This window comes from Poromitra crassiceps (assembly GCF_964638095.1).
Source record: "Poromitra crassiceps genome assembly, chromosome: 5".
Classification (NCBI taxonomy): domain Eukaryota; kingdom Metazoa; phylum Chordata; class Actinopteri; order Beryciformes; family Melamphaidae; genus Poromitra; species Poromitra crassiceps.
The window spans coordinates 41,414,290-41,427,631 of record NC_139642.1 but is presented as its reverse complement, the minus strand read 5'-3'; the positions used below and the strand labels follow the sequence as shown (position 1 = coordinate 41,427,631).

The window sequence follows — 13,342 nt, the reverse complement described above, 5'->3', positions numbered from 1 at the left end:
CTAAGTTTTTAGTTTAGTTTTAGTTAACTAACCTTGGTTCAGACGTAAATCTTAACAGAGCAAGGTGGCTACCTGTTTGAAGTCAGAGTTTCCCATCATGCTCTGCAGGGTATAGATGATGGGGTCCCCCTTCATGGGCGGCAGAGCCTCCCAGGTGATTTCGCAGGAGTTGTCTTCCAGACGCTCCACTTTAGGGGCTGCGGAGGGGGAGGAGTCAGAGGAAGAGAGTGCAGATGCTGTGATGATACACTAAAGATGGGTGATATCTGTAATGATTGAGTATACGGAATGTCTTCGGATATCAAAAAGATCAACCTAATTGATCAGCCAAGGGTTTGTTGTTAACGATGTGGAATGTGATGAGTTACATTACAGTTACACTACAGCTACTGTGACTAGTTACATTTACGCCATATCATCATATAAACATCTAAAAATGGAAATAAGACAACATAGACATCAATGAATATGGTTCAGGAGGAGTTTGAGAAGGTGTGAGTGGTCAATCAGCTCTATAATAATATAATATAATATTAAATATAATTCAATATAATTGGGTTGACACACAAAAAAAACATTACAATAGAACTTGCGTTGATACAACAGTGCAGCCTGTGGCTGAAGAGTGAATTCCCTACAAGTAAATGTGAGTCCCAACCTTTTTTTATGTTCTTTTTCATTAGCAGAGTGTCATAATTATGAAACATGCTATCCTTTAAGTAGTTGTATTTTTATATATATTTACAATAGAACAAAGAAATAATAGAAGAAGTTCTATTCAACTGGTAAAAAAAGAAGTTAACTGCATTAGTCTAACTACAGTAGGAGGATTTTTATTATCCCTTGTTTCAACAATATTCCCAGGCCTGGGAGCAAAGGCAGAATGTTCTGTTCAGAAAGTAATGATCCGTTTTGTTGTGTGATTTAGTTGTATTATTATAGTGCTAGCTTATGTTATACTGTGTATCTTGTGTGTCTTATAAGCCTACGTGGGCTGGGCACTGCCTAAGTGCATGACACAATGAATAAAAACAAATCAATCAATCAATCAATCATATTCAGCTCAAAACTCGATGTGAAAACGCATGGCAAATCATCTGAATTCAAACAGTGGAGGCCAACACACTGACAAACTGACACACATGCCTTGTTGTTGAAAAGAGCCGCTCCCCTGAGAACAAAACCCACATCCTCATTACTGCCTTCAACACGTCGGATCACAAGAGGCTTCCCAGACTTTGGTTTAGTGAAGCACCGCGGGGGGGCGACGACAGCCCAGCGCTGGATCTCTAGCCGGCGGGCTTTAATCAAGCCAGAGTCAAACCCGGGTCACCCGAGGCTAAACGCTGAGCACACAGTCAGGACTGATGCGAGCATGTGTCAAGATGCAGAGAAGAGAGGGAGACCAAGCTGCCACCATACCTTTGACGGGGGCCGGAGGAGAGCGCAGTGTGGTGAATGTGTAAACATTGGAGAAGGGCCCCTCGCCCGCCTCATTAAAGGCCTGGATGCGGAACGTGTAAGAGGTAGACTCATTAAGCCTCTGGACTTTGTGTGTGTGGCATGGTCCTTTATACAAGGAGATAAACCTGCAATGACGAGAGAGAGAGAGAGGGAGAGGGAGAGAGGGGCGGAGCAAAAGGATAAAGACAACAAAAAGCAAAAGAGATGAGTAAGACTTCTGTCAGGGAATATGCAGTGGTATAAACCAGATGGGCTCCTGTCTCCTTGTAAGGCGCTCTCTCTGGCGCGTTACTTTCAATGAAGCCAAAAATACAATAATGTGAAGCTTTGGCTGAGGCACCGGTCGTCCCCTCTGTCTGTTTATCTCCTGTCAGGTTGCTTCCCGTCAGACCAGACTAATGGAGCGCTGACCTGTACACTCCGTTCTCTGTCTCTGTCTGCTTCACTGAACTAGAGACAGAGATCTTTCTCACAGCTATCGTTGTTAAAACTGGGTGGAAACAATTAAGAGTTTTTTAAAAAGCATTGCAGAACCAATCCAGAGTCTTTAGGGCGGCCTTACATATTAGCGGAGAGCATCATTTCCGGTAAGGAGATTACTACGGACAAGAATTGAAAATTAGTAGTAGCTAGAAAGTCTCTGTGCAGGAAATCAGTTTCATGCTCTGTACTGCAACTAAATTTATGTTAAATGGCATCGCCCCCCCCCCCCAAAAAAGAGCTAAAAAAGGGGCGTGTCCCTGACAAAGGGGCGTAGGTTTGTTAGCGGCCGTTCTCGCTGCCATTCAAACAACTACTTTTGACAAGAAGTTCCCAGACGATTGGTAGGCGGAGATCTCCAATTGTCTGGGAGCTGAGACCAGCTGACCTGCCGCTCTTGTCCTCCATCTGCAGCTGGTACTGGAGGGCGTCTGAGCTGGTGGCCTTGGCCGGGCCGTCGCCCCACTTGAGACGGAGGGTCTGATGGCTGAAGGCGGTGCACTCCAGGCGGGGCGGCTGCGGGGGCAGGGGCTTCGTCTTCAGCTTAAAGGTGTGGCTAAAGGGGCCGGCGCCCAGGCTGTTCAAGGCCTGGATTCGGATCCTGAAACACGAGCAAGGAGAGCGAAACCAAGATCAGAGCGATGTAAAGGCTGCGTTGATCTGAGCAGAAACACTACAGGGACTTCAAGGGGCAAATACTACCCACTACTATCCTAATACAAGACCTGAAAGCAGTGATCAATCTCAATCTTTAGCACCTTTTCCATACTCTTTCTTATTTCACTCCAGAATGCACTGATCACAGGACAAATCCAAAATATATGATAATGATCCGCTCTTTCTTCTCCACACCCCCTCCAACAACATGTTTGACCTCCCCTTGATTGAATTGGCGTTAAAAAATACCTGACTAGGTTTTTCCATTGGAACTCCCTCCACGACAGAGAGTGTCTGGTCTTCCACTGTCTTTCAGTTATCATTTCCCATTCCTCCCGCTCTAGATTGAAATTCCCCTCCCCTTCCCATTTTTATTTTAGATACAGAGTATTTCCCCCCCTCAGCATTTGAATACCCCTATATAGCTTTGATATGTTTTTAGAACCCTGGTCAGCGCTATACGCTGAGAGAAAGACCTTCAGCACCCCCTCCCCAATCCCCGACCTCTTCAGCTCTTCTTTACTACATAGTCTATCTGTATGGCTTCTCAGCTGCAAAAATCTGAATAGGTCTTGATTTTCTAGACCATGCTTATCCTTCAGAACCTGAAAGCTTTTGAATGAATACTTTTCAAATAAATCCCAGTACAAGGTTAATCCTCGCTCCTTCCAAGCCCTGAAGGATGTATCGAGCCTGTTTGGATGAAAGTCTGGGTCGTAAGCCAACCAACTGATCATCGAATATGGTTCCCACCCAGGTGCTAAAGGTCTTTACTACTTTGAACCAGATTTTCAGGGAGAGATCCAACCAAGGGTTAGGATTTTCCCCAAGGTAACATTTTAGCTTACTATTGCCAATTATAGCCTGAAGCGGAACTCTGGTAGAGTTTTAGCGAATCTTTAATCAAACGTTTTAACGGAGGAAGACAGCGGGTGGGGATAACAGGTGACTCACATCCAGAATTGACATTCACTCCATGGATTATATAGCCTATATGCCGAATTGAAGAGTGGCGCCTGGTAATCTATTTCATGTACCTCTGTATAATCAAGAAACGTTAAATAATGTAGATGTTTTTCATAGCGAGACAATGGCACGCACGCGTGGGTGGTGGTGTAGCAGATCAGCAGAGGCATAGCTTACAGCTTTTAACATCACGTTTTCCTCCTGGATATTTTCTCTTTACACTATCTCACATTTATTTGGAGAACGGGATTAATTCCCTCATTTTAGGGTTTCTGGTGTCTGGCGATGTTATAATCACATCAATCAATGTGCCTCCTCTTCACTAGTCTCGCTGGCCAGCCTCCCCTCTCTACCTCTTCACCAACTCCATTACACGCATAACGTAATGACTGGAAACTCGCATAATTCAGCATTTTCTTTTGCCGACTTTCTGAATACCATGATGATTTCTGAATACCATGATGATTTCATGATACCTTTTGGATCATGGAAGCCAAATGAGGGAGAAGACCCGTCATCTCGCTGTCACCACGATTGCAGATTTAACGTCCAAAACAGTAGCATTGTGGATGTGAGTGGATCTACGTTTACTAGTTTAATATTATCAATTGCCTGGCCTCCCAGGATACCTCGTAATGTTGCATTTACCCCCATGCACATCGTTTGACCTTTTTTTGTATGAAAAACTGTATGAAACACCATAAAACCAGAGGAGAATCCTGATTTCTTCTGCTTCTATATGCTTCTCTATGGAGCCCTAGGCTCAGGTTGTCCGAGTGTATGGTAGAGCTGCACGTACTGTGATTTGCTAGTCTGCGTTCGGGGCGGGACTTAGCGATAGGTCAATTGGACCAAAAAAGAGAGAGGCTTAAATTTGTGAACACTTCTCAACTGTGCTGTTACATGTTAAGTAAAAAACAAAAAAACAATTTCTATTCCTGCACAAAATATATAAATCCACTTTCAATGGCCCATTTCTACTTTCATAAACTTTCAAGGCCTTGATTTTGTTTCTCAAATTCACAAACTTTCAAGAATGTCAAGGACCCATGGGAACTGTAGTGTGCTAAGATGGCCAGTGCAACTCCCATTCCACTTTTCGTGTCACCACCTGTCACCTACAGTGAGGAGGAACGCACCTGTAGCTGGTGTCTGGCTGCAGATGCTGGATGATGTATTTGGTGATGGGGCCGACGATGATGGGCTGGCGCTCTCCCAGGTCGATCAGGTAGGAAGTGATCTCAGAACCGTGGTCACAAGGGGCTTCCCAGGAAAGACCCAGGCAGGTGGATGGAGAGTAGAGCGGCGGGGGCGGGGAGTCGTTGTCGTCCTCTTCCTCGTCTTCCTCCGTGTCTGCTGAAGCCTCGTACCCACGCATGGCTGACTCCTTCAGCGCGTGGACGCTGTTGACGGCAGCAGGCACGGAGCAGGGCGTCTGGCACAACACTGCCTCACTGAAGGGGCCCACACCGGCCACATTCACAGCCTGCACACCAATAAGAGATATTATGTAAACAGAGAAAGTAAAAAAAACAAAAAAAACACGCACATCCAAATGCTGAAAAACTAGGTGCAGGACTGAAGTGCAACTGAAAATAACAAAATAAAGTCTGCACACTGGTTGCTGCTGATCCCACCCTTTATTGGTATTACCACAAGTGTGATGTTTCGGGCTGAGGAAGGGCTTTGCTCTAAACATCACACTTGGTGATACCAATAAATGGTAGGAGCAGCAGCAACTAGTGTGCAGACTCTATTTTGCTATATGTAAATAAACAATTCACTTTGACCAAGATGGACTTTCACATGTGCAATGACCACATTTGACCACAAGGTGGAGTTCTAATGTAAAAATACCCGGTTTGCCTTTCACCAAATGTTGAGAGGATTGTCGGGATGATTGGGTTTTCACTTGCTGGCCAAGCTATAAAGTCAGAAATCACTACAGATTTGGAAATCTAGGACCCCTAAAGCAGCTTGCAGCTTTTGGCGACATTATAAAGCTGAGGTGGTGTGTATGTACAGTAATGCTCACCTGCACCCGGGAGAAGTAGTTAGTTGCAGGAAGCAGCCCCTTCAGCTCATAGCTGAGTGCCGGTCCACTGTAACACATCTGCATGCTGCCCTCCGCGGCTCCCCACTCCAGACGAAACTCTGACACAGGAGCTCCGTTGCAGGGCGGAGCCTAGAGACATACACCGAGGAAAAAAAGACTATCAGCACTTCAACATAATGTATATTTGAGCAGAATTCCCCATCATATTCTCATGGTGATGATGCACGTGATATATTCATAATCTGTGTGTATCAGTGAGGGAGGTGCAGCGGAGCAGGAGTGGGTCTCACCTCCCAGCTCACCACGACACAGGTGGGGGATTTGCAGGTGGTGTTGGGAGGCTTGCAGGGCTCGGGGGCCCCGGGGCCGGTGGTCACCTCGCAGCGCTCCGAGGGAGGCCCGAACTACCAGCACAGAAAGCACAAATTTAATGTAAATCAGAAACCTGTCATCTTACATTTTACTACTGGCTAAGGGAGGGATTAAAGCATGCAGCTGAAAAATCAATCCTTTTTCGACGTTACTGACACGTCTGTTTCAATAGTCTCTCTCACCCCGGCCTTGTTCGCTGCCTTGAGCCGGAAGCTGTAGGTTTTTCCAGGCAGTAGGCTTCCCACGGTGCAGTCTAGCTCCGGGCCTTGGTAAACCTCCCTGCTCTCCTCACACTGCGGCCCACTCACTTCCACACTGTAGCAGGACACCAGGTTGCCTCCGTCTACCTGAGGGGGACCTGAGGACATTTCCAACAGGCAACGGTCATAACTCGACACATTTTAAATAGGAAAGTTCTCAAAAAACAGATGAGGACACAGACATCTAAATAATACAAAACGAGATCCACACACAAGCGCGGTGCCTCGAGGTATGGGTTTGCAAAAAAGGAGGGGAAAAAAAGCATAGACAAAAGCTAGAATGCAACCCACACAGATTTGAGTTGGAGAGGAATGACTCACCCCAGCGCAGTTGCACCTCCCTGGCTTTGGGCTTGCCCACCAGCCGAGGGGGCTGGCAGGGCCCAGGGGGCACCGCGGGAGTCTGGACCTGCAGGGTCTCCGACAGCTTGCAAGGGGAGACAACACACCAATTAAGACCGAGAGAAAATAACAAATCGACAATCTTACTCCCTCTTTCTCTCTCTCTCACTCTCTCTCTCTCCATCACACACAATGGGTACAGATCGTCATTTTCACCACCTTATCGCAAGGATTCAGGCTACAACAACAATTTGCCAGGGGAAACAAATGCGAATGCAATGAACACTGCCATTCAGAGAAATATGCTCTATTCTGAATAAATCCAAGGATAAAGTAAGACAGATTGTCTGGCAAAAAGAAAACAGTCTTTTTCAGACTCTCAACTTCTGTGACAAGGGGCAAACATGTGAGTGTTATGTCACGTTGTGCTGCACCAAAAAGACAGGAGCTTTGCCACCATGAGTCATGTTTCTTTACCAGCCCCTTCATGAATAAATGCAGGCACACTAACAGCTGATGAAGAAACTAATGAGGAGCGTCTGAACTGAACTCATTAGGAAAAACATCCTCTGACACATGCAGGGAGGGTTAATCAATTAGAGGCCTTTGTCTTGTACTTACACACCAGGAAGCGTAGACTAATCCCCCCCAACATGAGAGACTAGCTGAATGACAATTTCTTATTAAAGCTCCCCATAAATAGAGTGCATATCTAGAATTATTCATGTCAAATTTATCAGATCAACCATGGGGACCGATAAGGTTCATGGCTGGCTGCCAGAACATGTGTCCTTCAGACAGTGAACATAGCGGCAATACCGAGAAATATGACAAAATGAAAGAGCAAAGAGGAAAACAGTGCACAATGATCAGGTTTTATAGTTGTATTGCTGTGTGGACTCACTGCAGTTGCCAACATGTGAATTACGAGTGTGTGTATGTTGGGGCTGATTCTTACAAACTGTAAGCATCGTCTGGTTTGCAATTTTAAATCGTGCTACATTTTCTTATCGGTATTTCACAGTAGCACGATCTTGGCACTCGTGCATGCACATTCATGAGACTAAAAATAAGTGCCAGTTTATGTCTCCTTTCCACCTGTAATCAAGTAAAAGCATAACTGATCAACAAACTCTCTGAACTCCTGCGGTGGTAGTACACAGGAGTGGTGCGCGAGCGCGTGTCCGCGTCGCGTGCGTGGCTGAATGACTCACCGGGCTCTGCCCCCCCTCGCTCATGCAGTAAACTCGGCTCTGGTAGGAGCAGCCAGGCTTCAAGCCTTCACACACATGCTCTACGGCTGGCCCCGAGTACACCAGCTCCCACGACATGCCTAAGTACAAAGAAGACAAAGGAAAAGAACTGTCACTATTTCCGATCTCTAAAGGATCAATTTGCCCAATGGAATTTAATTCATAGTGCGCATCATTTTCTTTATCGCCACTTGTAACGTACCGCTTAGGCCCTCAGATAGCTCCACCACGTACTTGGTGACTTCTGCACCGCCGTTATCTTTCGGGGGTTCTGGAAAGTATAAAAAAAGAACAAAAACATCATTATCAAACGGAACGGTTTGGTAAGTGCTTCAGTAAGATGGTAGGATTGAAAAATGTTCGTAGAGAAATGGCTCGCAGTAACTATCGACTCCAGACAACGTTTCGATCACCAACTGGATTTTCATCAGGTGATCAGATGGGGATCGAAACCATGTCAATTAAGCTGAATAAAACTGCTGCGAGTGTTCAACAACAGTTGCAAGCTATTTCTCTACAAATGAGATGGCCGTGGTGTAGTGCAGCGTTTGGCTCATGAGATAATGAGATGGCTGTGGTGTAGTGCAGCGTTTGGCTCATGAGATAATGAGATGGCCGTGGTGTAGTGCAGCGTTTGGTGTAGTGGTAGTGGTGTAATGCAGCGTTTGGTGTAGTGGTAGTGGTGTAGTGCAGCGTTTGGTGTAGTGGTGTAGTGCAGCGTTTGGCTCATGAGATAATGAGATGGCCGTGGTGTAGTGCAGCGTTTGGCTCATGAGATAATGAGATGGCCGTGGTGTAGTGCAGCGTTTGGTGTAGTGGTAGTGGTGTAGTGCAGCGTTTGGTGTAGTGGTAGTGGTGTAGTGCAGCGTTTGGTGTAGTGGTGTAGTGCAGCGTTTGGCTCATGAGATAATGAGATGGCCGTGGTGTAGTGCAGCGTTTGGCTCATGAGATAATGAGATGGCCGTGGTGTAGTGCAGCGTTTGGTGTAGTGGTAGTGGTGTAGTGCAGCGTTTGGTGTAGTGGTAGTGGTGTAGTGCAGCGTTTGGTGTAGTGGTGTAGTGCAGCGTTTGGCTCATGAGATAATGAGATGGCCGTGGTGTAGTGCAGCGTTTGGCTCATGAGATAATGAGATGGCCGTGGTGTAGTGCAGCATTTGGCTCATGAGATAATGAGATGGTCGTGGTGTAGTGCAGCGTTTGGCTCATGAGATAATGAGATGCCTGTGGTGTAGTGCAGCATTTGGCTCGGCACCAAAGAAACGGGAGGTGCGTTAAGGACTATTAGGAACTAGGCATGAAAATGTTCAACTAGAGAAATGGAGATGGGCGGCGTGAGCTCACCCCAGGCCATCTTGAAGCTGTTGGGCAGGACTCTGCCCCTGATGAGGGGCTTGCAGGGGCAGCTGGGTCTGTCTGGGCTGCTGGTGAACTCCGCCACCTGGCTGGGGTTGCTCTTCCCCTCTGTGTTGTACGCCGCCACCTGCAGGGAGAGCAGGCACACTGCCAGTGAGGAGTCACATTTTTCTGGTGAGAATTATTGCCTACTGTTTGCCTAGATAGTGGAGACATGTGCATAAAGGTCATCATATTTCCTGATAACAGGCGCTGACTAGACACTGCGAGAAGGGTAATGAAGGAATCTGAGGGATGGAGGGAGTGGAGCGCTCTCAGCCGGAAACTGTTAATGGCCCCAGACAAATTCACATGATCAAATAGATTCAGCTCCTTAAATCCTGCCACAGGTTTTGACACAACGCTATTTAGACACTACAAACAAAAACGATGACAAAATAAATAAATAGAAAAGAGGAGGCAAATGAGGGGAAAGTACTTTCGTGGCATTTGCATTTCATTGTGGCACATCTGCTACGATATGCAAATCTCCCTGTGAGCCTGCTGAGAGTTCATCCTCATACTGTACCAAGACAAACCTGCACAGCACCCAGCCTCCTCTAACACTGCACAGCACCCAGCCTCCCCTAACACAGCACAGCACCCAGCCTCCCCTAACACAGCACAGCACCCAGCCTCCCCTAACACTGCACAGCACCCAGCCTCCTCTAACACTGCACAGCACACAGCCTCCCCTAACACAGCACAGCACCCAGCCTCCCCTAACACTGCACAGCACCCAGCCTCCCCTAACACTGCACAGCCTCCTCTAACACTGCACAGCACCCAGCCTCCTCTAACACTGCACAGCACCCAGCCTCCTCTAACACTGCACAGCACCCAGCCTCCTCTAACACTGCACAGCACCCAGCCTCCCCTAACACTGCACAGCACCCAGCCTCCTAACACTGCACAGCACCCAGCCTCCTCTAACACTGCACAGCACCCAGCCTCCTCTAACACTGCACAGCCTCCCCTAACACTATACAGCCTCCTCTAACACTGTACAGCCTCCTCTAACACTGCACAGCCTCCTCTAACACTGCACAGCACCCAGCCTCCTCTAACACTGCACAGCCTCCCCTAACACTATACAGCCTCCTCTAACACTGTACAGCCTCCTCTAACACTGCACAGCCTCCTCTAACACTGCACAGCACCCAGCCTCCCCTAACACTGCACAGCACCCAGCCTCCTAACACTGCACAGCACCCAGCCTCCTCTAACACTGCACAGCACCCAGCCTCCTCTAACACTGCACAGCCTCCCCTAACACTATACAGCCTCCTCTAACACTGCACAGCCTCCTCTAACACTGCACAGCCTCCTCTAACACTGCACAGCACCCAGCCTCCTCTAACACTGCACAGCCTCCTCTAACACTGCACAGCCTCCTCTAACACTGCACAGCCTCCTCTAACACTGCACAGCCTCCTCTAACACTGCACAGCCTCCTCTAACACTGCACAGCCTCCTCTAACACTGCACAGCCTCCTCTAACACTGTACAGCCTCCTCTAACACTGCACAGCCTCCTCTAACACTGCACAGCCTCCTCTAACACTGTACAGCCTCCTCTAACACTGCACAGCCTCCTCTAACACTGCACAGCCTCCTCTAACACTGCACAGCCTCCTCTAACACTGTACAGCATCCTCTAACACTGTACAGCCTCCTCTAACACTGCACAGCCTCCTCTAACACTGCACAGCACCCAGCCTCCTCTAACACTGCACAGCCTCCTCTAACACTGTACAGCCTCCTCTAACACTGTACAGCCTCCTCTAACACTGTACAGCCTCCTCTAACACTGTACAGCCTCCTCTAACACTGTACAGCATCCTCTAACACTGCACAGCCTCCTCTAACACTGTACAGCCTCCTCTAACACTGCACAGCCTCCTCTAACACTGCACAGCACCCAGCCTCCTCTAACACTGTACAGCACCCAGCCTCCTCTAACACTGCACAGCACCCAGCCTCCTCTAACACTGCACAGCCTCCTCTAACACTGCACAGCACCCAGCCTCCTCTAACACTGTACAGCACCCAGCCTCCTCTAACACTGTACAGCACCCAGCCTCCTCTAACACTGTACAGCCTCCTCTAACACTGCACAGCACCCAGCCTCCTCTAACACGGCACAGCCTCCTCTAACACTGCACAGCACCCAGCCTCCTCTAACACTGTACAGCCTCCTCTAACACTGCACAGCACCCAGCCTCCTCTAACACTGCACAGCCTCCTCTAACACTGCACAGCACCCAGCCTCCTCTAACACTGTACAGCACCCAGCCTCCTCTAACACTGCACAGCCTCCTCTAACACCGCACAGCCTCCTCTAACACTGTACATTGGATAATTGGAAATGAGCGAGTGACTCACAGGAGTGACTAATGAACATTCCTATCATTTGGGCATACGGAGGAGGCTTTGATAGGAGAGTTGATAGAGTTAACCCCAAAAATGAAAATTCTGTCACTATCTACTCACCCTCATGCCAGTTGAAGCACAGGTGAGGTTTGTTACGTTCTCTCTCGTGTTGTGCTGGCAACCTCCCTGTGTGTTACAGGACAAACCTCACCTGTGTTACTTTCAACTGGCATGAGTGTGAGTAGATTGTGACAGAATTTTCACAGTAATCTGATTTCCCTTTCTTTTAAACTGCATGCAGCAACTTCTAAAATGCTGGTGTGGAGGTTCTGACTTGTGCTACGATAGACAACCTCTGCACCCTGTTATGCAGTTGATACAAGGCTATTTAGCAAAGCTGGCTATAAGGGGGCGGGTTTGTTAAACAACGTTTACAATTAACTTCTACAATGAAATCAAATAATTCTGCACTGCATTTGTTATTTTTACCCTCCAAACATGCTGTGTGGCCTCTGCCCCACAGCTCTGATAACACTAACCCTATAATAAAACCTTATTTTATTATGCAACAATAAGAGTAATTATTTTAATAGCAATGTGGAGAATTAAAAAAACAACAACAAGAGGCACATGCCAGAGTGTCATGAATTTACCTGTTTGATGACAGGTTTTAATGCTACAAGAACAAGACAAAAGAGAACACCTCAAATATGCTCTATTCACAATATGAATTGGGGGTGGTGGAGCAGCAAGGCTGAAACGCCACTTGATATTCAACAAAGTATAGGTCAAGAATAAACCAAAGCAAAGCCTCAGAATAGTTCACCAGAGACAATGAACTGAATTAATTGGTTTAATTTCTAGCCTACTGTAGAATGCAAAGCACAACTAATCCTTCTGTTAGATTTCAGGAGAAAAAGACTGAAACCCCATTATACTTATAGCATCCTAGATGACCCAATAATCATTATATGAAACGGACATTGAAATAATTTGACCTTAAGGCTATGAGATAACAAGCTTGAGCCTGCACACAGATGCAGAAACCTCTCCCACATTTCTGGCCTAGAACCGAACATACTGAAATCAAGAATGACTTTAAAACAGCTGTCAGTCAATGATGACAATATCTTCTGGGTGATGACCAGACCACAGCTTTTTAGACAAGTTCAAATGAATAACTGAACTTTGAAGTCGAGCTATCCATTCCACCGTTAGGACTCAACATGAGACGTGCCCTTGAATTCTTAATGTCACTAATGAGCCTCACAGAAATCATGCTTCCTTTCAGAGTTTCTTACAGAGTTTGGAAGCCTGGAACTGAGGTGAGCTGCTGAGGAAAGTGCAGAGGTGATCCTGTTGCAGGTTTTTTTTCTTCATCTTCTAAGGAAACTGATTTTCATCCATTGGCCGAAGTGACTGATGGAGTTGAATATTTACTTACCAACTAGATGTTTAGAATTGAACAGAACCTCCAAATGACACCCAATTTCCTGTTTCAATTTGCAATTTTTGTGTCGTGTCTGTCCAAAACTGAATGAGAGCGGACTGGCCAGACAAGCAGCAGCAACAACAGCTAAGCTATCCATGAGAGCTAACCAGGTAGGCTTTGCTCTACTTTACAGTATCAACAGCCTATTTCTACAGTATGATCAAGGCTCCTGCGTTCGCTGGAAGCCTAGACGACGAGTGCCTAAAGGTAATGATAAATATTGATACCTGGGAGCGT

The 13,342-nt window shown here is 46.9% G+C and overlaps 1 protein-coding gene across 1 annotated transcript in view; it reads right to left on the bottom strand.

Moving 5' to 3' along the window:
• The window catches only part of fndc3a (fibronectin type III domain containing 3A), a 65,779-nt gene that overhangs the window by 3,503 nt on the left and 48,934 nt on the right, over nucleotides 1-13,342 (bottom strand). Inside the window, exons 14-24 of the mRNA XM_083637335.1 lie at nucleotides 9,191-9,329; nucleotides 8,053-8,121; nucleotides 7,812-7,930; nucleotides 6,577-6,682; nucleotides 6,178-6,353; nucleotides 5,914-6,027; nucleotides 5,603-5,752; nucleotides 4,707-5,053; nucleotides 2,333-2,545; nucleotides 1,423-1,589; nucleotides 73-197 (exon numbers count right to left, since the gene is read on the bottom strand). Of these exons, the coding sequence (XP_083493461.1) occupies nucleotides 73-197; nucleotides 1,423-1,589; nucleotides 2,333-2,545; nucleotides 4,707-5,053; nucleotides 5,603-5,752; nucleotides 5,914-6,027; nucleotides 6,178-6,353; nucleotides 6,577-6,682; nucleotides 7,812-7,930; nucleotides 8,053-8,121; nucleotides 9,191-9,329 (1,725 nt within the window). The remainder of the gene's footprint in view (nucleotides 1-72; nucleotides 198-1,422; nucleotides 1,590-2,332; nucleotides 2,546-4,706; nucleotides 5,054-5,602; nucleotides 5,753-5,913; nucleotides 6,028-6,177; nucleotides 6,354-6,576; nucleotides 6,683-7,811; nucleotides 7,931-8,052; nucleotides 8,122-9,190; nucleotides 9,330-13,342) is intronic.